Source organism: Neodiprion fabricii, chromosome 7 (genome assembly GCF_021155785.1).
Source record: "Neodiprion fabricii isolate iyNeoFabr1 chromosome 7, iyNeoFabr1.1, whole genome shotgun sequence".
NCBI lineage: Eukaryota > Metazoa > Arthropoda > Insecta > Hymenoptera > Diprionidae > Neodiprion > Neodiprion fabricii.
This window is the reverse complement of record NC_060245.1, coordinates 387,772-413,993: the sequence shown is the minus strand read 5'-3', so window position 1 is coordinate 413,993 and position 26,222 is coordinate 387,772. Positions and strand designations below refer to the sequence as shown.

Genomic DNA, 26,222 nt, shown 5'->3' with positions numbered 1-26,222 from the left:
AATGGAGTGACACGATTGCCCATAATTATGGCATAATTATTCCACATGAAATTCTTCTGCACATGTATAAAAAAGTGTTGACCATAATGTACATGTTGACAAGATTAAACATATATTGCATATATCTACTATGCAACTGCGATTTGCAGAGTACCTAATGAATTAAGAAAATTAGATACTAATGGTAAGATTGTGAAATATAATTGGGCATGTATCCAAATATCTTGACCGTTTTTTTTTTACAGCTATGGTGCATTATGCATTACTGCAAAATACATGTGATGGCTTAGAATATTACACTGTTCGTGTATAAACTGCTGTATGAATGGAAAAATAAATGAATCATCAATAAACCACACGAATTATTCTACACATGATTATACCACACATTCTACACATTATCACACTGCACAAGATTATCCTACACCGAATTATGCCATACCAAATTATAATGCATGCGTACAATCGGATGCATATTCGTGTATTGAATTATGCAGTTTAACTCAGATTTGATTGATTGATTAATCGATAAATTACGGCGTCGGTGGTCTGTGTCGCGATGCATGCATGCTACTTCCGCTTGAAACTATGAAAATCGGAGGGATTGCAGAGTAAAATTACTACTCCTGGTATCAGGAGAACATCTGAACCGAGGAGCTCGATCACAGGCACGCCTTATGCCTGAAAGCCCGTGTCGCATACGTATAAGTTTGGTTGCCTGTGATTAGGCGCTTCCACTTGGATTAAGCAACTCGGAGAAATTGCAGCGAAAAATTACTCCTGGTATCAGGAGAACATCTGAACCGAGGAGCTCGATCACAGGCACGCCTTATGCCTGAAAGCCCGTGTCGCATACGTATAAGTTTGGTTGCCTGTGATTAGGCGCTTCCACTTGGATTAGGCAACTCGGAGAAATTGCAGCGAAAAATTACTCCTGGTATCAGGAGAACATGCGAGCCGAGGAGCTCGATCAAAGGTACGCCTTTACGGCTGCACGGCGGTGTCGCATACGTGTGAGTTTGGTTGCCTATAATTAGGCCACTTCCACTTGGACCAAAAAAGTAGGTGTGGTTGCCTATAATTAGGCTACTTCCACTTGGACCAAAAAAGTAGGTGTGGTTGCCTATAATTAGGCTACTTCCACTTGGACCAAAAAAGTAGGTGTGGTTGCCTATAATTAGGCCACTTCCACTTAGACCAGCCAAGTAAGTTTGGTTGCCTATAATTAGGCTACTTCCACTTTGACTAAACAAATCGGAGAAATTTCAGCAAAAATTACTCCTGGTATCAGGAGCGCAGGAGAACCGAGGAGCTCTTCCAAAAACAGGGACACATTGATTAATTGATTGACTGCATGTGATGTCGACGCTGTGTGACTGAAGGCATGCATGCTTGCTTGAGAGGGCATGAGATCTCAAATTTTCGCGCCACTTCCTATTAGAACTAAGCAAATCGGAGAAATTTCAGCGAAAACTACTCCTAGTATCAGGAGCGCAGGAGAATCGAGGAGCTCTTCTAAAAACAGGGACACATTGATTGATTGATTGACTGCATATGATGTCGACGCTGAGTGACTGAAGGCATGCATGCATGCTTGCTTGAGACGGCATGAGATCTCAAATTTTCGCGCCACTTCTAATAGAACTAAGCAAATCGGAGAAATTTTAGCGAAAATTACTCCTGGTATCAGGAGCGCAGGAGAACCGAGGAGCTCTTCCAAAAACAGGGACACATTGATTGATTGATTGACTGCATATGATGTCGACGCTGAGTGACTGAAGGCATGCATGCATGCTTGCTTGAGACGGCATGAGATCTCAAATTTTCGCGCCACTTCTAATAGAACTAAGCAAATCGGAGAAATTTTAGCGAAAATTACTCCTGGTATCAGGAGCGCAGGAGAACCGAGGAGCTCTTCCAAAAACAGGGACACATTGATTGATTGATTGACTGCATATGATGTCGACGCTGAGTGACTCAAGGCATGCATGCATGCTTGCTTGAGACGGCATGAGATCTCAAATTTTCGCGCCACTTCTAATAGAACTAAGCAAATCGGAGAAATTTTAGCGAAAATTACTCCTGGTATCAGGAGCGCAGGAGAACCGAGGAGCTCTTCCAAAAACAGGGACACATTGATTGATTGATTGACTGCATATGATGTCGACGCTGAGTGACTGAAGGCATGCATGCATGCTTGCTTGAGACGGCATGAGATCTCAAATTTTCGCGCCACTTCTAATAGAACTAAGCAAATCGGAGAAATTTTAGCGAAAATTACTCCTGGTATCAGGAGCGCAGGAGAACCGAGGAGCTCTTCCAAAAACAGAGATACATTGATTGATTGATTGCATGTGATGTCGACGCTGTGTGAATGAAGGCATGCATGCTTGCTTGAGAGGGCATGAGATCTCAAATTTTCGCGCCACTTCCTACTAGAACTAAGCAAATCGGAGAAATTTCAGCGAAAACTACTCCTAGTATCAGGAGCGCAGGAGAATCGAGGAGCTCTTCTAAAAACAGGGACACATTGATTGATTGCATGTGATGTCGACGCTGTGTGAATGAAGGCATGCATGCTTGCTTGAGAGGGCATGAGATCTCAAATTTTCGCGCCACTTCCTATTAGAACTAAGCAAATCGGAGAAATTTCAGCAAAAATTGCTCCTGGTATCAGGAGCGCAGGAGAACCGAGGAGCTCTTCCAAAAACAGGGACACATTGATTGATTGATTGACTGCATATGATGTCGACGCTGAGTGACTGAAGGCATGCATGCATGCTTGCTTGAGACGGCATGAGATCTCAAATTTTCGCGCCACTTCTAATAGAACTAAGCAAATCGGAGAAATTTTAGCGAAAATTACTCCTGGTATCAGGAGCGCAGGAGAACCGAGGAGCTCTTCCAAAAACAGGGACACATTGATTGATTGATTGACTGCATGTGATGTCGACGCTGAGTGACTGAAGGCATGCATGCTTGCTTGCTTGAGAGGGCATCAGATCTCAAATTTTCGGGCCACTTCCTATTAGAACTAAGCAAATCGGAGAAATTTCAGCAAAAATTGCTCCTGGTATCAGGAGCGCAGGAGAACCGAGGAGCTCTTCCAAAAACAGGGACACATTGATTGATTGATTGACTGCATATGATGTCGACGCTGAGTGACTGAAGGCATGCATGCATGCTTGCTTGAGACGGCATGAGATCTCAAATTTTCGCGCCACTTCTAATAGAACTAAGCAAATCGGAGAAATTTCAGCAAAAATTGCTCCTGGTATCAGGAGCGCAGGAGAACCGAGGAGCTCTTCCAAAAACAGGGACACATTGATTGATTGATTGACTGCATGTGATGTCGACGCTGTGCGACTGAAGGCATGCATGCTTGCTTGCTTGAGAGGGCATCAGATCTCAAATTTTCGGGCCACTTCCTATTAGAACTAAGCAAATCGGAGAAATTTCAGCGAAAATTGCTCCTGGTATCAGGAGCGCAGGAGAACCGAGGAGCTCTCCCAAAAACAGGGACACATTGATTGATTGACTGCATCTGATGTCGACGCTGTGTAACTGAAGGCATGCATGCTTGCTTGAGAGGGCATGTGACCAACATGTAAATTTTGTCGCCTGTAATTAGACACCGTTACGTTGTGTAAGATTGGTTGCCTTCAATCAGACGCTTCGGAATCTAACAATAATGATTTCGGCAGGACAGTAATAAGTCACAAATTCCACAAATATTTAAATGTTTATTGAAGTTTTGCAGACATTCATATCAACAAATATTTTTTTGGACATAGTATTCTTATGTTCTATTTCAAGTTTTGCTCGTACAAGTTTATTTAATTTAGTCAGTAGTATCACGATTTTGGAATTAAAATTATTGCATGGCAAAATTAATTCGCAGAGTCCATTTAGAATTCATAGGACGGCAAGAAGTCGAAGAAGTCATGTACAACATCGTGGAATTAACAGCTGAGAAATTACAGGGGAAGTACACAGAAATGCTCCGTTTTCTGGTCGCAACTTATGATCCATTTTATGCAGTGAATTTAGATGAGGTGCAATTGGTTTTTGGTCGTAAAATTATGTGGATATGCGAACTAAATAAATGTCACACAAGCGGAAAAAATTTTACGTCTCCATGGTCGTATCATCAGGTCATTTACCAGAGGAAACATCAGGTACATGACCAGTACAAAATATGATTTCTCAGACCATTCTCTATGCCGTTAAGTTATCGTAAAATTTTTATCCAACCGAAAAACAGTAACACCAACTACTCATGTATTTATAATCCATCTAATAATCGCTGTACGCAGCCTGTACATTCCGGGAATACTTAGAATACTTATATACTACTATAGAATTAAGGAGAACTAAGACAATATTTATTAGATTAGTTTGTTTCTCTGCATATTTTTGTAAGCCACTCATCACAAGCCAACATTCATTATATTTTTAAGACATTTTTGTAACTTATTTTTCATAATTTTATCACTATCACTCGTATTCTCTGCTTAACTCTGAATGAACAATAAAAAGGAAACTAGAATTAACTCTGCAAATATTGGCAGCTTACCATATATCAGATTCGCAGTTCTTAAATTTATAATTACTATTGCACATTTCTATATTCATTCACTATACGGGACTCGAGGAAATAATTCAGACTCGAATATACCACTCAAAATGACGAAACACTAACTAAAACAAATGTTCTTGTCTCGTACGTATGTCTACTTTATGAAATAATTGAAAATTTCGAATTCCAGTTTGCTATCAGGAGTAGAAGTTATTCCTCAGGAGTTATCGATGGACCTTGATGCTGCTTCAACTCGCCCTTCAACATATTCATCACATGTATACAGCCATTTGAAACAGGCATGTGACTGATTTTGCTTTTCCTGAATTCCTTCCTATGGTAAAATGATGGTAAAAGTCGAAGTACTGATGTCTGATATTTCGCGACAAACTGATCTTAGATAGTAGTCTTTCCGGGTTTAGTTTGGACACTGCTCTGACGGTTCCAATAGTACCAGGTTCGTGTCGGTATGACCTGAAGAACATCCAACTGCAGTGAGGTGTCGATCACTGTGACCAGATACAAAATCATGAATTCAGAAGTAAGTCAGAGTTATTTGTATTGTTGTAACTTGCAGACACAGTATCTGATTACAAATTTAAGGATGACAAATAATATTTGTTAGTGTTATAGCCAAAATTGAAAAAATTTTGTTTGTGATGTACGAGTATACTGTGGAATATTGAGCAGCATGTGCTGACAATCACCTGTATTTTATTTCTTGGTAGATTCTGAATCTTCATAGCGAATCTCAGCTGCTTTGGAGGTACGTAACTTGTATGAGATGGCATTAGGAACGGATTTCTATCCTCTGAGGAGCAATTTCTGTCGGCAGAATGTTTTATTGTGGTTTTTGGCGCGGGAGCAAATCAGTAGCAGATCTCTGGACTACAATACAAATCCTATGTACCTGTAATGAGAGTCTATTACGGAATGAAAAGCAAAAAAGGGAAAGAAAGAATTAAACTTGTATCTTTTTGGTTTTTTCATTCCCTTGACAGTTTGCATAATTGTCTTTTTCCCCTCACGTAATCTATTGCAAGACAACGTTAACCATCCTAACCTCTTTGTTATAATACCAACACTAAAATCCCAATGTAACGGTTCAAAACCTATTGAGGATCAGCCGAAAACGGTTGGAAATCAAAATTTCATTGTTATCTGCTACCTTCCGTCTGTGCTGATCGTTTTCTAATGACTGCAAAAGAACGAACTTGCTTACCTAGATTTGTTACTGGGCACATTCGTGAAATTTCTACATACTACTACTCGACAGGTGCGCCGACAACTAAAGTCGGCGCGATACCAGCTACAATGCTACAAGTGCTAATCTAATTAACGGAAACTATTAGAGCTAATGCACGTATATACGGTACGTATACCTATGTGGAATAGACGCCTGCGCTAGCGCTCTCAGGCAACCCAACATCCCATTACGTGTGAAGGGTAGCCGTTTATAAGAGCGCTAGGCACACTGCAATATTTTACTTGCGATTGATTGTTCGTAATTGATTATACTACTCAAAGTTCAAGAGTCATGGTTTTGACTGTAATCTTACTCGTATTTTTGCAATAATTATAAAACGCACGCAGAAGAGGTAGAAAAGTACAACGGTTTCGATCAACTTTACTTCGTCTTCACTGTATAAGCTTACTACGATTTATATCTATCAATTAGCTAATGTACGGGGTAAGCCTAATTGTAAAATGCGTAAATTTAATGTAACACCGACTGCATAGAGTGAGGCGGTGAAACGGACGTTCGGCCAACCCGTGGTGCCCTCGAGGATGTTCCAGTGAAAGCACGGTATCCTATGAAAACGACGACAGAGCGAGCTACGAGTGCCGGCGTTCGAACGAACAAGGATAGCGAGCTTCAGGATTTCGAAGATGAGGTCAGAGAAACCGAAGCCGTCTGCGTTTAGTTGGGTAGTATTGTGGCGGATGGTCGGACATGCGCGATTGTTACGGGAGTGGACCTCGGGTGTGTGATTAAGAAAAGTAACAATGCGATATTCAAGTCTCGTATTGCAAAGCACAATGTGATTATTGGTGAAATGATCATCTATTTTTCCTATTTCCTAAAGTACCTGTAACAAATAGAATATTGTAATAGTTTCACGCGTCGAGATATATATCAACGACGACCGGTGATTTTTATACGTTGAAACAACATCTACAAAAACGTATATACCCACGATATAATTGGAATTGAATTTAATGGTGAATATTTTCCATCCACCTACGACACCAGCATGGTTGCCAAGCATTTTACTCAGGGTGAGTTAACTTATTATTCGTCACATCCTCACGCGTTCCCATTTTACAATCGTGAATGCTCGGAATCATTCCAAAAAAATCAGACCGGCTTCATTCATCGTCGAGAAAGAAATATTAATTTCCAAACGCACTCTTAACACGACTTACAGCCCTAACAAGTTTACCCTCATTTCTTCAAGTTTGATATTCGGCTCTCATGCGCATTGTCAGCAGCACGCTACAATCCGTCCGATTGACAACTGTCAAGGGTGGATCTCTCCACGCGGCAACACATATGACATTTTTTCAGTCATACCCATACAAAATGTGTCGAACACACGTTTCGGCTGCGATGCATTTTCCATCCCCCCTATGATTCGGAGTTTCGTCAAATACTCCACTCATTCGCGAGTGACTGTGACAAAGTAAAATAAAAAATGGAAAAAGAAACGGATATATTCATCTTCAATATTATCCGTAAATTTTTCTTGTACATTTCCTTAATGATGCAGTAATCCTCTTTTCCTAAACGTCACCTAAACGCATACACAGAAATGACTATTCCTATAGTCCATATTCCCATAGTGTATATATATAGTTATATACATATACAGATAGAAACAGCTGTCAATGCCTGAGCCCAATCCCCCTCTTTTCCGCCCCATATATATGTACATACGTAGATACTGTATAAAGGTATACCATGCAAACCCTGCACGAGACCATAAGGACACACGCCTTTGCATTGCTGGTCGTCGAAACAAAAAACCGTTTCCTTTTTTCATTTTTATCCTTTTCTCGTGTCACCCCATTTACATATTTTGTCTGACCCAGTTACAAACTGTATGTACTATACACAACTACACCGCAGACGCATATAATTAATTATCTTTTCGTTTCATTTCCTTTCCTTATCACATTTCATTTATTTATAGTTAATTATCACGCGATTATATGTTTCGGTTTGTTTCAAGGTTGCATGCCGAGGATAGAAAACTTGGAAAAATTATTTAATATTCATCTTAGTTATAATTTTCTTTGGTATTTTTACTGCCGTAATCTGGATATGAAAGTAAGAGTACGAATGAACAAAAAAAGAAGGGGGTGAGATCTAATTCAAGCGGAAAGAATTATTCATCTCTGATAACTCGCGCGCAGCAGTTCACGTATACGGAGAGTTCGACTCGCACAACCCAGCGTTGCTTCAGATTGTCGTCATGGCTTTCCCATTCATTGGCGAAGAGAGTGCGACTCTAAATACTTTCAGGGTATGATTTATACCTGTGAGTTAATCGTAAGTGAGAGCGTGACTCAGCCGTGCAGGGCACTCACGAAATTCCGGGGATTCCCCTTCTGGGATGCTGTCGTCGTCGTTGGCGACGGCGACGTGACTCACTGGAGAATATCAATAGCGGATCTCCGAGCTTTCTTACGCCTCGGGAGAGGGGCACTAGATCGCACCTCCGAGATAATTCCCCCTCCTCACCCTGTTGCTGCATACCTGCGCCATCAAGACAAGCTGATATACCTTATCGCTTTTAGTTATGCCTGGTTCCTCTGTACGCTATCACGGCGTTTTAGAAGGAAATCGGATATTCCTACGTGCACGGAGTGATACTTGACAGAGGAATAGAGATTAAAAGACGCATGGCGTATAAATCCGCGGCACATAGATAACAAGGGTCCGAGCCGAGACGGAAATGACGGAAAAAGGAAACGAGGAACTCCGTTTAACCGATGTATCTAATATGCTTTCGGTTTACGCAGCTCGTAGAATTCCTGATGCTTTCGTCACGTGAAAACCATGCCTCAGGTACACGCCTCGGGAGGTTTTCTTAATTGAGCTGGCGATGAGACCGGCGTGTGCGGAGTGCATTGGCGGAGGAAATTTCCTTTCTTATTCTATTACCATTTCATGCTGCACCACGTTCCTGCTCGGCGGCTCTCACTTTTTCTTTTTTTTCAATGTAAATACGCGCACGCGGATAGAATTTTAGAAAAAAGAAAAGACGAAACGTAGAACGGAAGACGGAGAGAGCGACTGCAGGAAGAAAGGGAAAAAAATCAACGAACCTTTATAGGAAACGAAGAGCCGGGCGGGGACGAAACAACGGTGGATGAGGGGGATGCGAGGAGCAGAGCAGAGAGAGAGAGAGAGAGAGAGAGTTTGGAAGTACGGTACCATCTGTCAAGTAGCCCGCCCTGCGAGCTACTATATACCCACTACCACCTTCCACCTACCTACCTATGTTCCGTAGTGTCTGCGTGTAGAGCTAGACACAGAACCAAGTCGAGGAACCAACAGACTGCCGATCCCGAAGCGTCGGCAAGCGATTCCCCGAATAGGACTGCTTCGGCTAAATATAAACGCTGATTGTTGAAACTAAACATGGTGTAGAATTAAAGCTGCGCTCTGGCAACTCTTTCTCTATTCCTCTCTCTCCCTCTCTCTCTTTCTGTAATTAGTCCTAAGTTCTTTCTGTACCTAGGTCTAATTTTGTCCAACATTGTCATGGATAATAATAAATCGCTTTCTATTTCTATTTCTATTTCTATTTCTATTTCGATTTCGATTTCCATTTCTCTCTCATTCCCTGTTATGAAACTTTTACAACAACTGTCATCGTTAATGTGGCAACGCTTTCTTAACGGCAAACTAAAGAAAGACTGCAATGGTATTACCAGATAGTACCTTATCTTATAATCGTCGGCAATTCCGTCTGTCTTTCGCGGGGAGTTTTCGAAATCGTATGAAAATCGCTGCTGTCTGTTAGATACAGAGGGAAAAGACTGGAAATGAATACTTTATCGTTAAAACGCAATGAACGGTTCCAACAGCGATAATGCGTAAATAGCGGAGTGAAATAACAGCGCACAATGGCTCTAGATACGCGAATGAGCAAAATAGCGGACATACATCATATGCGATAGTCAATTACTCGTCTCCAACCCGCAGTGCGAAGATTACGTACGCAATGCGCGGATGTCTTTCCGGCCGAAGCTACAGGTTCGATATTATTACACGACGTAAGCTCTCGTTGCCTAGTTCGAAAAACACGATATCAGAATTCCATCGATAATTATCAAAGGGTTCAAGGTACTTGCCTCTTGTTCACATTTCCTCGTGTATGAGTATGTTTCTTTTTCCAAAATCAAATCACGGTTTTACAGTCTACCCATCCCGTTACACGCAAAGTCAGTTGACGAAAAATCCGTGGCGGTCTGGAAACTGCGCAGCGTCCCGACGTCGAGGCAAAATATGCGTGGTGCGTTCACGAACGTCCAAAATGGAAAACCTACGTAGATCTGGCCACAGCGATAAGGAATATGCAGGATATGCAGACGCATAAAAATGAGTAGAAAAACAAACCGAGTTAGAATTATGGCGGAGGATTTACTGCCGTTACCCGGAAAGTCCTAGGAGATCGAGTTCCGTTCAAGCCCTTTGGTAAAAGGAACTATACTTCTCTGGTTCGGTGCCCATTATTGCCCCGTTGTTTTCTGACAGCATTCGTCGTCCTGCCTTCCGGAAAATTTTGTCGATATTGAAATTACACCCAACAGTTATCTCGCCGCGACGAAACATTTCGGTTGCTTCCACTCCGCAGCCATTTCTTTCTTACACCGAGTCGTCCTCCTCCCTGTCTTATTATAACGTACTTGCAGCAGACTGATCGGGACACGCGCCAAGCCCAAGGGTTACCAGCTGCTACAGGTGCAGCACGCGCCACGAATGTCTCGAGACCCGTGATACGTACTTTGCCTTCCGGAGCGTTACGTGTACTGCGATTCCACTGTCCACCACCTGCGCGACTTTATTCTTTTTTATTGCCGAAGATCTTCTACGTATATATGTTACCTAGGTATATAATCGAGGAGGAAACAACTCGCCGAATTCATGCGTCGATAGGTTTGTAAATTGATTGTAATTCACCCGAATTAATGAGAATTAACTGAAATATTGAAAATCAACGGAGAAACAACTGTACTATGGAAAATTAAGTCAAGTTGACTTGAATTAGTTTGGATTTGTGCCGGAATTATTTGCTTGGAGAAAAATATAAAAAAATTAAAAAAAAAAAATATAATTTGAATTGAAAACATAACGCTGCTGTATTATTCATTGTACATCATAATTATACAGCGAAGAAAGATCTCGAGTAACCGACGTGCACGTCATACTCTTGCGGCTGAGAACACATCTGGCCTGCGTCATTTGGGTAAGACCAAACCCAACGGCTACTTCCTGTTCGGTAAACACTTTCAACGCTGAAAGCTACGATTGACCGTACAAAGCGACTCTGAGCGATAGATTATAATATTCTGATACTGTAAGTACAGTCGACACACTTTCCTGTACTTGCCGAGGGTTTCAAGTAGGTACACAAATGATTTGCACCGAATTCAAAGAAGATTACCGACGAATTTTGTGATTCGAATTATTGTGACTGAAGAACGAGTGAATTTCATTTAATCGACTCATGCACGTTGTTACGTATTTATTTTTACAGGCTCCAGGCCCGAGATGGGGGTCTCGGATATGACGGTGATCAGCGACATAGACGAGACCGGAATAAACAGGAACCTGCAGGTCCGCTACCAACGCGACCAAATATATGTATCCTTTAACACGTTGTTGAAAGTTGGGGGAAAAAAAAAACTGCGATATTAGCAATGACACTTGCGTTGTTGAAAGTCCGAAAGACAAGCAGTCCGCACCACGGTCGGTGAACTCGGACAACCCCGTGCGCGACGCGCTGCATGCTGGGGGATGCAAAAACGAGACCCACGGCGCCGCAAGGGGTGCGTGGATAGAATACCGCACCCGGAGGGAGAGAAACAGGCAGAGGGCGAGCGGCGGACCCTGGGGGCGGTGACCCCGGTGATATTCGGTCGCCACCCCGGCAGGAGGCGGTGGGTGGAAATCATCGTCGACGTCTCGTTTCGAGCTAATTTTCAATTCCTCTTACATACGGCGATAAGATTTATCCAAACGTTCGAACACTTTCAGCTGTTAATGGCAATTTCCTACCTATGGTTCAGAGTTCAGATCGCGGGGCGTGAATAACGCACTGGATCCGAATCGTCTCCGGAATGAATTCCGCTTCGCGTAGATACGCGTAGCGCAATTTAATTCCTTCGTTTAGACCCGGTGCGTGCATTGATTGGAGCGTTGAACTCGGCTCGAGAGCTTGCGGGGGCGGGAGCATTAACGGCGTACGCAAAAACCGGATGACATAATTGCCTCAGGTACAGAGATACGTGCGTGTATGTGCGCCACGTGGTGTTACATACGCGCCGTTTTGCCCCAGCCGAGGCAGGCTCTAATTATGGTGTGGAGGTTCGATTGGCTTAACGTTAAAATGCACCGGCAAATTTAATAAGAAAGCCATGTGCCCGTCCACTCGTCCTCTTTCCATTTATGATTGAAAAAGCAAACTGCTTTTTACACCGACAATCTCGCGACAATCTCTTTGCGGTCTAACGACATAAGCAGGAGAGCTTGTGACTCGAGAGTCGCGTCATTGAAACCCTGCGTCTCCAGGGGCAGTTCGTTTGAATTTGGAACGCTCTACTCGGCATGCTGCAAGGCAGGGAATGAGTCACGCGGCAGACTCCGCTACCCCTAAACATGACGTAACTAAAAACGGTACGTGTAACGTTCGAAAAAGGATGAACGGGAGGGAGTCCCAGCCCCGAACACGCTGGCGTCTAGACGAGTTTTAACCTTTAGAGGATGGGGATTTGGGGTTCTTGGTCTCTTTCAGAAAATGCATAAAAATGGTATCTAATATGTTAAAACTATCATGCGTAAAGTGTCGATCATGCGTCGCCCCCGTATACCGGTGTTCCCGTTGTTTAAAGGTTTAAAAAAAAGGCACAGATCGGCGAGCCCGGAAGGGCCAATGGAACTTAATACCGAACCAACGATACCCGGATAAACGGTTCCGTTTCAAACTGCATTTGACGGGATTCGACCGGTCGCCGATGGTCGGTCAACCAGCGGAGTCCGTCGCAGTTTACTGATTCGGTTTCCGCGCCACGGATCTCGACGTGTCTCGAGCCTTCCACCGGTCGGGTATGTGGATCACGAGGCGACGAGGTTGTCCTTATGTTCTCCATCCTCCACCGGGAACCGGGGTGACTTTTAACACCCACGCCATTCCCCGTTGTTCCAGTGTCACGCGATTCAAATGTCATTCATTTCGCCGGCCTGGCTCTTTCATCGATTCGCAGCAGTCACCGGCATAGGTGTATACCTGCTTGTAATGTAGCCCAATACGTACGTGACACACACGTGATATCAGGTCTGTTAATAGAAGACATATAAACGTTGCCGAGTTTTGTCGTCTATCCTTATATTTATAAACCGTAAGTTTTCCTTAACTTGAAACTTTTCCTCACAGACCTACACCGGGTCCATATTGATTGCCGTCAATCCCTACAAGGAAGTCGACATCTACACATCGGTAAGGAGAAGCGTCGAATGCCAACCCATACCCGTTTTATATTCCTTCATGCATATAATCATCCGTTCACAGTAAGACGTGCATCCAGTTAACCATGCGTCGTAGCTATAATTTAATTAACTCGAGTTTGGAACCTATGCGCGAGAAAATATCTACGTAACTACAAGAAAGGCACACCAACGCGGTACGTACGTAAAACGCTGGCGCTAGCCACGTGCTTCCGGACTATGGAACGCGTGCGGTGTACCCGCCAGTCGAGACAGGAAGTCCTATCTTGAGAATAGTAATATATGTATAATAAGTTGGTGCCGAGAGAGAATCGTGAATTCGGTATAAGCTGCGTAATGTATTCGCTTCGCCGTGGTACTTAATACAGCCGTCAGTGGGAGGGTACAGTTCATTCTGTCATTCGCGCTCCTTAAACTTTTTTTTTCTCGCAACTAGGTGCAGGGTGCTCCTCTAAATATCCAAGTCTATGTTTAGCCGTATTATTGGTTCTAACGCCCCTAAAACTTCATCGGAACTTCCTGCCTCGTACTCGGCACGATTCGAATACCGTTCAAATACGCTCTCTCGATTACTCGATAAGCGAAAGAGAGAGTGGACAGAATTTGCGACACAAGGTCGAACCGTTTTTACAGCGACCGATCACCTTGATCCTGATTTCTTTATCACTCTTGTTTCCTTCCAACGGTCCAATCTCGGATCACCGTAACATCACGCGCTCTTGTCGCCTGTTCCTATAAGTGTGTGCGGTACGAAAACAGAAAACAGAAATCACACAGCTTTTACTTTATATATATAATTATATATCTTAGGGAAGGCTGTGTTACGTGGATAATAATTCTGATCGCTTTCAGACAGTATAATCATAGTTTTGCAAGGTTATCTCCAGGTTTGTTGGCTGCAGTGCAGTCTGTCCAAAATGAATAAATGTAAGTCGAGGCCACGCGGCGAAAAGAGGTGAATGATACGTCGACTATTTTCAAGATCTGGCCACGAGATTGGTCGCAGGGTCGGAATGCGCGTAATCGAGTCGATGCCCTCTTCCTCGCGTTCAGCTAGTCTGCTTCTGCGTACTCAACAAAATTCAAGAAAAAATAACATCGTAATATGCTTAGATTATCCGCGTTATTGCCAGTAAAACAGTTTAAAACTCTGTACAACTGATATCAGCAGCGGTCACGTTACCGGAACCCAACCGCAAAACTGCAGTAAAAATATGAAAATGTCGCGCAAGATAAGTAAACAACAAAGGATCGCAGCTGCGTAGGAAATTCCTTTTCTATAGTTTTTCTCCGGCTGTATAGAGAACAAATTTTTGAAGCCGCATATAACGATTGCGAAGGAAACACAGAGCGCGCGTTTAAAATTCGCGACAGCGCTACGTCGTATAACGTCGACATTCTACCCCTCTTCGCATAATATACTACACAAGAGAACATTCCGCTTTAGAAATATGCACATAGGTATAATGTATGTATACGTATACCATGCACAGAGTTAACAAGTGCAATCTGCTATACGCTGCATTTCGCTCCGCCTTCGCAGCAGCAGCAGCATATGACAAACTGGGTCAGAAAACCGGAGCATACCATCAACCATCAACCACGTTCGAATAGTCTGCTTCATAATTTCTGAAGTGAAGAGTACTTAGCGAGGCGCTTTAAGAAACGAAAAAAAAATAGTTGATGAAAAAAAAAAAAAAAACCAAATGCTTACGGAATGACACATTGCTCGGGGATTGATCGTTTTAACCGCGTGCAGGTCCCGACGTTTACACATCGGCCTCACCTTCGGGGGTCAGACGCATGTGATTTTCATACCCCAATTGCAAGGGTGCAGTGCAAAGGAACCGAACGGGTGTGCAGCGGCCGGATCGAACGAGGCTGAAGTTGGTAACGTTAATGTATATGGAGACGTTGAAACAAGAATTACTGTTTTGTACCTTCAGAATACCTGAAGAAATCGAATTTACAAAATTTGAGTTTGTTGATATATGCTGTATTAACAGTTTACTAAATTTCAGGTAATCCCAAAGTTGCAAAATAACACGACTCTTTCCAAAGATATACATCATTGCAATAACGTTCAAACTTCAGCCTGATGGGATCGATGATGATGAAAGTCCGCGAATAATTAGCGGAAATTCATCATCCCAGTCCCCCGCCGCTCTGCAGTAATAAATGTTGCTTGCCGGTGATTTTCCCTCTCTCGACTGTCTTTAAAACGGGGTGTGCCCTCGAGGAGATCCACGGGAAACTGGGTGGCGAAGATCCGGCCGCTAGGGCGGTCAAAGTTAACGGGGCGGGTTTCTATTGATCGGTCCCAGCTCCGAGCGAACCGCCGAGCGCATGGCACGTGTATGGATGTCATATATACCATATATATATAAAGATTGTGTGTGTGTGTGTATATATATATATGTACGAATAGCTAGAACGGGTTTAGAATGGAACCCCGCCGTTCATTCATTCGTGGGGTTAAAATTCGCCGTGCGATATTCTGCAGCTGCGGCATTGGTACCCCTGGTAAATATTTCTACAGCTACTACGAATTTTTACAGAAATTGGAACATTTCGTATTGCTTCTTACAAAGTTATAAACATGCATAATTTTTTGTAAAGAATTGTTAATTTTCCTTAAAAATTGTGTACGAAATGTCCCAATTTGCTTAAAAATTCGTAGAAAATCGTAGTGATCATTTTCACCAGGAACGCCTGTTAATGGATTTACTCACTCAGTGGGGTTCGGCATGTTCGATCACCTCGCTCGATAATGTCACATCCTAGTCTGCAAACCATACGTGAAGAGTCGAGGGAAATGTTGCACGTTTCCTCTTCCTCTCCGACTCATTGTCATTATCATTATCATCTTGTTCCTCCTGACAAGAGGGCCACTTGTGTGGCTCACCCTGCGACCCTCAAATCTTGTATCCTCAGTCCCAGCCTGGTACCCTGTGGAGTAGAAAACGAGGTGTAGAGCCTTAAAATGTCACAGCATGGCTGCGACTAGTGCAGCGTGAAGAAGGAAGTACCTAGTTAGGAGTCAAGCGTGTAAGCGAGAGGGCCGTTTCAACCCTCGTGGGCTGCACTTTAAGCCACGACGATGCCACAGGGGAAAAAGCGAAGCACAGTCGACATGCGAGGACGATGATGATGACGATGAGTCGCGAAGTAGGGAAAACGTTTAGCCTTACATCATCATCGTCATCATCGCTCTTGTAATGTTGTTACGAGGGCGAGAAGCTGTCACCCCCTTATACCTCTACCTCTACCTCCACCCGCAGGATTACGTCACCCGTTACCATGGACAAAAAATGGGAGCTTTGGAACCGCACGTCTTCGCTCTAGCCGAGGCCGCCTATCGCTCTCTTCAGGACACCGAGAGCAATCAATCCTGCGTAATCAGCGGCGAGAGCGGCGCCGGGAAAACCGAAACGACGAAATTCATATTGCAGTATTTGTGCTCGGTTACCAGTAACGTCGACACGTGGGTTGAGCAGCAAATCCTCGAGGCGAACACGATACTTGAAGCGTTTGGTAAGAAGACGACTCAAGCCGTTGTCCGTGCAACGGAACCTTCCCCGATGTTTATGCATTCGTTTCATTCGTATTTATTTATCTTCCCGCTATTTTCGAACGTGCCGCAGGTAATGCAAAGACCGTTCGAAATGACAACAGCTCGAGGTTCGGAAAATTCATGCAAGTCTGTTTCGACAGCAAGTGGATGATAAAGGGTTGCATAATCCAGGACTACCTCCTCGAGCAGAGTAGAATAACATTTCAGAGTCCGTTCGAGCGAAATTACCACGTATTCTATCAGCTGGTGGAGGCGGGAACGAGCAACCGGGAGTTTGCCGATCAGTACAAGCTGCGACCGGCGAGTTTTTACAAGTACTTAAACCAGTCCGGGTGCACCAAGATCGACGGTATCTCGGACTCGCGCAAGCTCGACGCCCTGAGGCTAGCCTTCAATGTCCTCCAAGTGCCAGCCGAGATGTGCGAGGGAATATTCCGCGTCTTGTCGGCAATACTGTGGCTGGGCAACCTCAGCTTCGAAGATGTCGACGGCGAGCGTTGCGAGGTGACCCGAGACGACGAGGACATCGTCGCCACGGTCGCCCCGCTCCTCGGTCTCCAGGTCGAGGACGTGACCCGAGTTGTTCTCGTGCGACAGATCAACGTACGGGGCAACATCACAGAGATTCCGCTCAAGGTCCAGGAGGCTAGAGAAAACAGACATGCGATGGCCAAGGCACTCTACTCCAGAACTTTCGCCTGGCTCATCAATCACATCAACAACTGCACTAACCCCGGTCAGGACAGCTCCCGGTTCCTCGGAGTCCTCGATATTTTCGGGTTTGAAAACTTTGCCGCGAACAGCTTCGAGCAGCTGTGCATCAACTACACCAACGAGAAGCTCCACAAGTTCTTCAATCACTACGTATTCGCCTTGGAGCAGGAGATCGTGAGTATCGTGTTTAGGCGTACCTTGATATACCTCGACGGTTTCGATAAGCTGGTCATTTTTCTTTTCTACTTCGTCGTTTTAGTACCGTCAGGAGGAGATCCAGTACTCGCACATCCAGTTTACAGACAACACGCTGTGCCTGGAGCTGATCGAGAAGCCGCCGCGATGCGTGCTGAAGATGCTGACCGAGCAGTGCCACATGCCGAAGGGATCGGACCTGGCCTACTTGTCCAATTTACATGCCGAGTTCGACGCCCATCCGTGTTACGTGAAGGGTGACGACCGGAGGAAGTGGGAGACGGAGTTCGGTGTGAAGCATTACGCCGGTTGCGTGACCTATACCGTCGAGGGATTCGTCGATAAGAACAGGGACGTGCAGCAAGACGTATTCTTCGACTTCATGTCAAGGAGCACGAACGAATTCGTTCAGGAGATAACGAGATATCAGGACCTGCTGAGCTGCACGGTTGCCAGATCCGGGACGATGACGGTGTCCCGAGGGACGTCGAAGGGGAAACCGACCCTCTGCGACTCGTTCAGGCACCAGCTTCAAGCACTGGTCGATGTCCTCCAGGCGACGACGCCGTGGTACGCGCGTTGCATAAAACCTAACATGAAAAAGATGGCAAACAATTACGACGAGCAATTGGTGCTGGACCAACTAAAGTACTTGGGTATGCTCGACATCATCAGAATAAGGAAAGAAGGATTCCCGATACACATGCCGTTCGTTGACTTCGTCGCGAGGTACAGATGTCTCGACAAAGGCAGGCTACTCGGTAACTACGACGAGAAGGAGGCTGTCAGGCGACTGATACGAAGCCAGGGAATACCGGAGACCGAATGGCAGATCGGCAGGACGAAAGTATTCCTTAGAAGCTACGTTCACGAACCTCTCGAAGATTCGAGGAACCAAATGGTGACTAGAAACGCGATCGTCATACAGAAGATTTGGCGATGTTACACAGCGCGCAAAGGTATAATAATAATAACAACAATACATATACATATACATACGTGAGGCAACGACGATTTCACGATACAGTAAATCCAATTTTTCTATTATACATTTTCCAGAATTTTTACGAGTAAGAGAAGCTGCGCTAAAGGTTCAGCATGCCTACCGTGGATGGAAACTCCGTATAATGTTTATAAGGAAGCGCAGGGCTGCGGTCGTGATTCAGTCCCACCTCCGGGGCGTATTTGCACGCGAGGTTGCCGCAGCTCTGAGAGAAATGCGACGCGTCGACGAGGAGATGAGGAAACGAGAGAGGATGGAGGAAGAACGGAAACACATGGAAGACAAGAAAGCGCTCGAGGAGACACAGAGGTGAGTGTGCAAACAAGGATGACCTGATTATTGACTGTCGAATTGGACATGGATACGACGACTTGAGAACGACAATATTTCATTATCGTGTACCCCCTTTGTGTCTTGTAGCGCGCAATACGACGGTATTATGGGAATGGAGCGAGGGTAAGTTCGGTGAAATGCCTGCGTGTACCGTCTCCTCGTTGAATCAATTTATTACTGTCTTGCTATACTTATTAATACACAACCTCTTCTGACTATTCTACGCCTGATATATAACCCGCAAATCTGTAACTATAACAGGCACGATGAATGATGGAACAAACAAAAACAACAACTCCTCAACATCAGCACGTCTTTGATAAAAATAAATATTGTACAGTATGCGAGTTTGGAATGTCTAACCAAAGGATTTAGATCCTCGCCGCGATATCTGTCGTCGACCTACCTCTAACTGTCTCTAATACTTTTATTCAATTGCAGAAAGGCGCAGGAGGAGATCGCTGCGCTGTCCCAGATGGCCGAGCAGCTGAATTCGAAAATGGCAACGTCCGAACTGCAGGCGGTAGACCTGGACAACCTCTTCTCGTTCCTATCGGATGTGCAATCGACAAAGAGTAACCAGATAATCGACGAGATCGGAGAGCAAATGGACGAGCTGGTCGAGGACCTGGACGTTGAACTGGAGACGGTTATCCAGCAGGAGATGGAGCTGGGTCAGAACGGCATGCAGGAGGAGCGAAGACAGAGCGGGGCGAACGCAGAGACGGTGCTTCAGCAACAGCAAAGGGCGGCGGCGAAGCTGGCACAGCCGCGTCTCCCGGAGCCGACGGAACCTCCGCCTCCACCGCCGCCGCCGGCGGTTCTCGACGATGAGTCTCCGAGCGCGACGAACAGCTCCGGTCTCTCGACGACGGGTGACGGAGAGCCGATATACGAGTCGGTTCTGCCGAGGGACGAGAACGGGCCGAGCAGCCCGGTGCTCATCGGCGTCGGATCGACGATCGGTAACGGCGATCTCTGCGGTTCACCGCCTCCAGTGCCCACTAGCAAGATAGCCAAGGAGCCAATAGCCGGTAGCCCGCCACCCAGATCGGATTCTCGAAACTCGAATGGAATGGTCAACCACCACCATCACCATCACCAGTCGCAGTCGCTGCCCCCGACGCCGGCTTCCCACGTCCACGAACAGCAGCCCGCCGAGCGGGAACAGAGGCGGAAATTCCGCGTCGAGAGGAAACTCCAGGAACTAGAGGAGAACAAGGATGTCCAGGAGGCGGACGCCACGTATCATGACATCGTCGAGTTCGCCCAGAACTATTTCAACAACCACGAGCGATCCCCCGAGGGCACCATCATTGCCACGCTGACGAGGAAGTCGCGCGGCAAAAGTCTCGAGTTCATACCAAAGTACGAAATGGTCACGTACTACAAGGGATCCAGCATACCCAACTCTCACATCCACATGTACGACCCGGACAACGTGAACGTCGCATGCTCGGTGTTCAGGGTAAGTTCGGTCGCGATTGAAGCTTGAAAACACGGATGGTCCGACTTGATTTTCTCTCTTTACTTCCTTTCACCTCCTATCGCAGGACTTGTGCAAGTACACGCGAGGCGAGATGAAGCTTGAGCAAGAGATCGCGACTATCCAGGTAATAATCAGCTATGGAATCGAGCGCGAGGAGCTCAGGGACGAGATATTGGTCCAGTGCATGCGTCAGGCGACGAACAACCCGAATCCGGAATGGGCGGAACGGGTTTGGCTGCTTCTCTGCCTGGCGATCGTCGCGTTCCAGCCGAGCAAACTCCTCTACAAGTACTTCGTGTCTTTTCTCAAGAAGAACCTTGCCCTGGAGGGTAAACTCCGTCAGTACGTTCAATGGTGCGTCGACAACTGCAAGAACACGAAAGTATCTTGCAGACAGTTTCCTCCGTCGACGGTTGAGATCGCGGCGATGAGGAGACTCGGCACTATCGTCTGTCGCTTTTTCTTCCTCGACGGCAGGACCAAGGCTATCGACGTACACCCGACGGACACGGCGGCCGACGCGGCCGCCAAATTGGCCGAGAAACTTGGACTTAGGTCCCTCGACGGATGGGCGATATACCAGAGCAGACCCGACGGCGAGGAGCACGTCCGAGCCCACGATTACCTCTACGATGTGATAGCGGCCTGGGAAGTGTGAGTTATAACGTGTTAATCAAGCTTCGAAGACAGGGATTTATTTTTACAGTAGTGAATTTATTTCCGCAGGAAGCAATGCAAGCTCAACACGACCCAGTCGACATTTTCGACTCTGAGACGAAGCAACAATCCGACACTGGGAAGCGGCGAGAATCGGTTTGTATTCAAACGAAGATTATTCAGAAACAGTCGCGAGTTGTCCCAGGATCCTGTCGAGGTCAACATGCTCTACGCTCAGGCAGTTTACAACGTCGTCAAGGTAGCATCGACACATAGGTCGCCCTTCACCGGTATGCGATTCGCGAGACTAATGTCAAATTCTTATTTTCAGTGCGACGATTTTCCGGTGTCCGAAAAAGTCGCGCTTCAACTGGCCGGGCTGCAGGCTCAGGTTGCACTCGGGGATCCGAAGGACAACGATCGGCTCGACTACTACGCGGAAGTTGACAGTTTCCTTCCGTACCGCATAAGCAGAGCTCGAGGGGACGACGTCTGGGTGCCGATAATAGCCCAAGCCCACATGCAGTACGGAGCTGGACGTGCCGAGTTGGCCGCGAAAGTGTTGTACCTGTCTTGCGTGATGCAGTATCCGCTCTACGGTACGACGATGTTCAACGTGACGTACCGGGGTTATTGGTCCTACGGTAATCAGCTGATACTGGGAATAAACTGCGACGGTCTGATGCTAATAAAGCCGGACGACAAGTTCGTGCTGTCCGAGTACAGATACCAGGATGTCGAGAGCATAATGCTGGACCCCAGCGACTCGTTTATCACGCTTTCGCTGCTGAGGCACAACCCGGACAGCTCGCACAAGTGTTTCGTCTTCGAGACGAAGCAGAAAAATGAGATCGGCAGTCTGATCGTCAGTTACTGTCCAGCCCTGGCCGGGTGGATAACGGAGAACGAGGCACCGGTGAAAAAGGTCAAGGGGATGACGAATGAGGACAGAGTACGTCTCTATCACAACCTGGTAAACTGTCGGAGGACATTGGTCGATTCGGACGCACTGCGAAAGCCTCAAGACATGGGCGGCGGATTCCTCAGAAACACTTTGCGCCGGCTGTCCAAGCACAGGATAGAAAAGTTGCGCCAGGAACACGGGAACGCGATGGACCATGGGGAAACTTACAAGGGCTTTCCGTACGCCTACTGGGCGTTCGGCAGGCAGCCGATACCCCAAAGCCTGACGAAGCTTCCGGAGGCCGAGGATCAGATCGCACTGAGCGTATTTCAACTGATCCTGACCTACGCCGGACTCGGACAGAACGGGGACGCGGTTCGGAGCGTAGAGGACGAGCACGTGAACTTGATCCAGACGATCATGGAGCGCTGTATGCGCAAGGAGAGCCTCCTCGGCGAGCTCTATCTCCAGCTGATAAAGCAAACTACCGACCACCCCGACCCAAACAGCAGAGTGAACCTGAGACACTGGGCGCTTCTCTCCTTGGCTTGCTCGGTCATTCTGCCGCCGCAGAAGATAATAAGAAAGTACTTAATAGCCCACTTGAAGAGATGCGCCAGCGACTACGTAACGGAGGAGGGAAAGTACGCGAGATTTTCCGAGAAATGTTTGAACAAGACACAGGGTACGAGGAGGAGGCAGTGGCCGCCCAGCAGAGAGGAAATCATGTGCACCATAAACAGGCGGCCTATATACGCTAGGTTCCATTTCATGGACGGTCAGTATCACGCGGTTGAATTTCATCCGTCGTCGACGGCGCGTGACGTGATGGAAATAATCAAGGTGAAAATTGGACTCGAGGAAACGGCCATGGGTGAGTAGAGATTCAATTGACAAGGAAATCGTGACGAGCCGTTACCGTAACGCGAATGTTTTTCTAACTTTCCAGGATATGCGATTTACGAGAAACTCGGTTCGTCGGAACGTTCCCTTGTTCCGGAGGAGAAAATAGCCGATGTCATGTCGAAATGGGAGCGTTACAGAACAGCCAGTGCGACGCACACCCAACAATCCCAGCAATCGCAGAGAAAGCACACGCATCACTTGTTCCTCTTCAAAAAGCACCTGTTTCTCGACCAGTACATGAACCTTGACGATCCCGTTGAGAAAGAGCTCCTCTATCACCAGGTTTTGCACGATTTACGCGCAGATAGATTCCCGATCACGGACAAAGAGGCGGTGAGTAAATCGCGCTGGTTAATCGTCGGCATATTGAACAGGGTTGAAATGAATGAGGATGAAAATATTAACGTTAACGTAACAAAACATCAGGGTAAAAATCATTGTTGCGAAATTTCAGAATCACTTTGAAAGAGTTTGTTTGTCACGGTTGTGTAAAGTAACGATATTTCCTAAACATGCATCGTCACAGTAAAGTTACTAATTCCCTCGTCGTGAAAATGTGCCGCACTTACCCTTTCACGTTTTTCCATCAATTCCAGATGATGCTGACGGCTCTGCAAGCCCAGCTGGAACTGGGCGACTGCGAGGAGGGTTTGTCCGGTGGTCAGGAGTACCGGGGAATAGCTGGACACTGTTTGCCGGCTCGACTAGTCCCGAATCTGAGTCCCGACGGAGTTTTGCAACACCACCAATCGCTGAGAGGAATGACGCCGCCGGAGGCGAAGAAGGCATTTTTGAATTTGATTCAGTCCTGGCCACTGCACAAGGCGACGATATTCGACGTAATGCAGTCTTTCACGTCCAACTGGCCGAGAGTCTTGTGGCTTGCCGTTGACCAGAAGGGTCTACATTTACTCGAGCATCGCTCTCGGAACGCTCTCTGCAGCTACGAGTACGGAAGTATCCTTAGTTTCAGTCCAGCCCTCAATTGCCTGATGATCATTACTGGGACGGACAAAAAGCAGAGCAAAGTTATCATAACAACGTCGCAGGTAACTGATATCTTCGACTGATATCTTATCAATTTGTCTCAACTTGTCTCTGAATAAACCTCACTTCTCCCTCTCGCAGGCTTTCCAAATATCAAATCTAATCAGGGAGTACACGGAGGTCCTTCAGTCCCCGGTCGAAGTATCCAAGCGGGATTCGACCATCGCGCAGCAGGTCAGTCAACAGCCTCAGGCTCCGCCATCGTCGGCTGGAGGACGAAGGTCTAGACCGGTGTCTATGCTGCACAGGCCGGCACCGGTGATACACTCTCAGGCCAGTTAATTCCGGCTACTCGTTGGTATTTAGAGAGGCTGAAACGACGTTGATCCTGGTACTAGAATAATGACTGATCTTTCATTCTTGGCACCAGCCTGAGTAAGTTGATACAAAACGTACGCACAAGGATCGAAGATAATAGCTAGCTAGTAGCGCCTGGGCTGTAAAAGAAAAAGAAAACGAAAACCAATCAGACAAATAAACATGTTCGTATTATATGCCGCACGTACGCACGCGTGTAAAACGTACGTCGAAACACGAACGAAAAGAAAGATAGCAGTAAAGCCTAATCCTCTGTTCTTTTCCAGTATTTATCGATTAGCCGCTGAAAAACCAATTTGGTTTAGATGCGTCACGTTGTACCAAAATGCATTTAAACAACACTTACTATGTATCATTATTAATATTATCAGTGATGTCACGATTATCATTATTATTCGAGAAAATATTACACACTGCCAAATTAAAAACAGTGCAAGATATTCAGGAGTGAAGAAAACAAAATATAACGAGTTTGCACGGCGTTAAATGTAAAAATGAAATAGCCCTGTTAGACAAGTATAGTGAATAAACTTGATAGCCACAATGAATATTTATATATTACTTGAAATTAAAACGAAACTCCTAGATAGTAATCGTAGGTTCATTATATTATTTCGCATTGCTTTATAGTGAAAAAAAATCTAGAATTTATATTGAAAAAAAAGCATTGAGAAGTGAGGCGCGAATGTATAGTTAAATTGCTGTTAGTGTACAATCTCAGGGCTCAGTGAATAGATAATGTTTAAATTAATTATTCCGCGTACTGCGCAAAGTGCGAAAGTTTAAACCGAGCCCCGCACAAGTTTCTCTAATCTCAAAAAAACGCCGCACCGCCGATAAAACAACGACGTTCAACGAGTGCGAATTGTTATGAGAAAAGGAAAAATAAAATTATATCTTATAAATATATACATATATTTACAGATATAAATATATATTGTACTTGTTACGTGTATATTTTAATATGGCAACGAGACTAACGGGCGGTAAAACATTATTCAATGTAGCTGTCCCCCTCGACGGCACAGATCAGATTCAGCGATCAAGTGTTGTCATATTATACCTGACGATATTTTTTAAAGAGCCTAACAAATGAATAATTTCTCATTATTGTATCCTCGATAGAATTATTTCTCTGTAAATACTCAACTTGTTACTTGATTTCGGCCTTATGAAACTTCTCTCTCAGCACCGCGCGTTGAAATGCTTTAGCTCTCGTCGAGATATCGAATGACGACGATATTAAAATTTGACACAAAACAAGAGAAACATTATTTCGTTCCTAAGGATCCTGGTATTGTAGTATAAACATAACAACAGTAGAATATCGAGAGAATGCAAAGCTTTTATCAATTTGCGTGGCAAATGAACAAGTAATAAGGAATGGAAAACCTTTTAAACAATTGCTAAACGGTTGTGTCGGCGAATGCAGAAAAATATAGACTGTGATCCACGTTGTTGCATGGAAACAGAACAACGTGGGGATATATATAATATTATATTTAAAATTAACGTTAAAAATGAACAAACAAATAAATAAATAAACTCGTATGCAACGTGTAGCGATTGAGTGATGAATTATTAGTTAAAAATGTTATTAAAAATTATATATTAGTGTATGATATTATGATAAATCGAAACCGCTCTGTATATAAATTATTACTACTATGATTATTATTATTATTATTATTATTATTATTATTATTATTATTATTATTATATAAGCATACTCGAATCCTGTAAGAACATAATAAAATCATTATATT

General features: G+C 45.1%; 2 protein-coding genes across 8 annotated transcripts in view; one reads left to right on the top strand and one right to left on the bottom strand.

Annotated features, from left to right (window-relative positions):
- Nucleotides 1–4,901: 4,901 nt before the first annotated feature.
- LOC124186713 (protein kinase C) overlaps nucleotides 4,902–26,222 on the bottom strand; it is a 40,644-nt gene continuing 19,323 nt past the window's right edge. For 4 of the 5 annotated variants that reach the window (XM_046578625.1, XM_046578626.1, XM_046578627.1 and 1 more), the window contains 5 exons: nucleotides 24,205–24,575; nucleotides 23,661–24,093; nucleotides 16,049–16,265; nucleotides 5,287–5,489; nucleotides 4,902–5,088 (listed from right to left, as the gene is read on the bottom strand). The gene's annotated coding sequence lies outside the window, so the exon portion shown is untranslated. Of the gene's footprint in view, nucleotides 5,089–5,286; nucleotides 5,490–16,048; nucleotides 16,266–23,660; nucleotides 24,094–24,183; nucleotides 24,576–26,222 lie in introns of all 5 variants that reach the window. The other variant, XM_046578622.1, reaches the window with a different exon arrangement.
- On the top strand, nucleotides 6,505–24,420 carry LOC124186711 (myosin-I heavy chain). 3 transcript variants are annotated; one of them, XM_046578618.1, is made up of 15 exons: nucleotides 6,505–6,859; nucleotides 11,350–11,456; nucleotides 13,246–13,308; nucleotides 16,598–16,850; nucleotides 16,961–17,778; nucleotides 17,864–18,758; nucleotides 18,859–19,111; nucleotides 19,223–19,258; nucleotides 19,577–20,603; nucleotides 20,689–21,278; nucleotides 21,351–21,540; nucleotides 21,613–23,059; nucleotides 23,135–23,424; nucleotides 23,688–24,140; nucleotides 24,220–24,420. In XM_046578618.1, the coding sequence occupies exons 1-15, from the start codon at nucleotides 6,835–6,837 to the stop codon at nucleotides 24,418–24,420; spliced, it is 6,648 nt and encodes a 2,215-aa protein (XP_046434574.1). In that variant the 5' UTR covers nucleotides 6,505–6,834. The 3 variants fall into 3 exon arrangements, with proteins under 3 accessions (XP_046434574.1, XP_046434575.1, XP_046434576.1); XM_046578619.1 differs by lacking the exon at nucleotides 19,223–19,258; XM_046578620.1 differs by lacking the exons at nucleotides 16,598–16,850; nucleotides 16,961–17,778 and having other exon boundaries at nucleotides 6,506–6,859.

Coding starts and splice junctions, on each gene's coding strand:
- LOC124186711 (XM_046578618.1), top strand. CDS start 6,835: ATGGTTGCCAAGCATTTTACTCAGG. Junction 13,309..16,597: donor AAGTCGACATCTACACATCG/GTAAGGAGAAGC, acceptor CTCCACCCGCAG/GATTACGTCACCCGTTACCA. Junction 21,541..21,612: donor CAGTTTACAACGTCGTCAAG/GTAGCATCGACA, acceptor TCTTATTTTCAG/TGCGACGATTTTCCGGTGTC.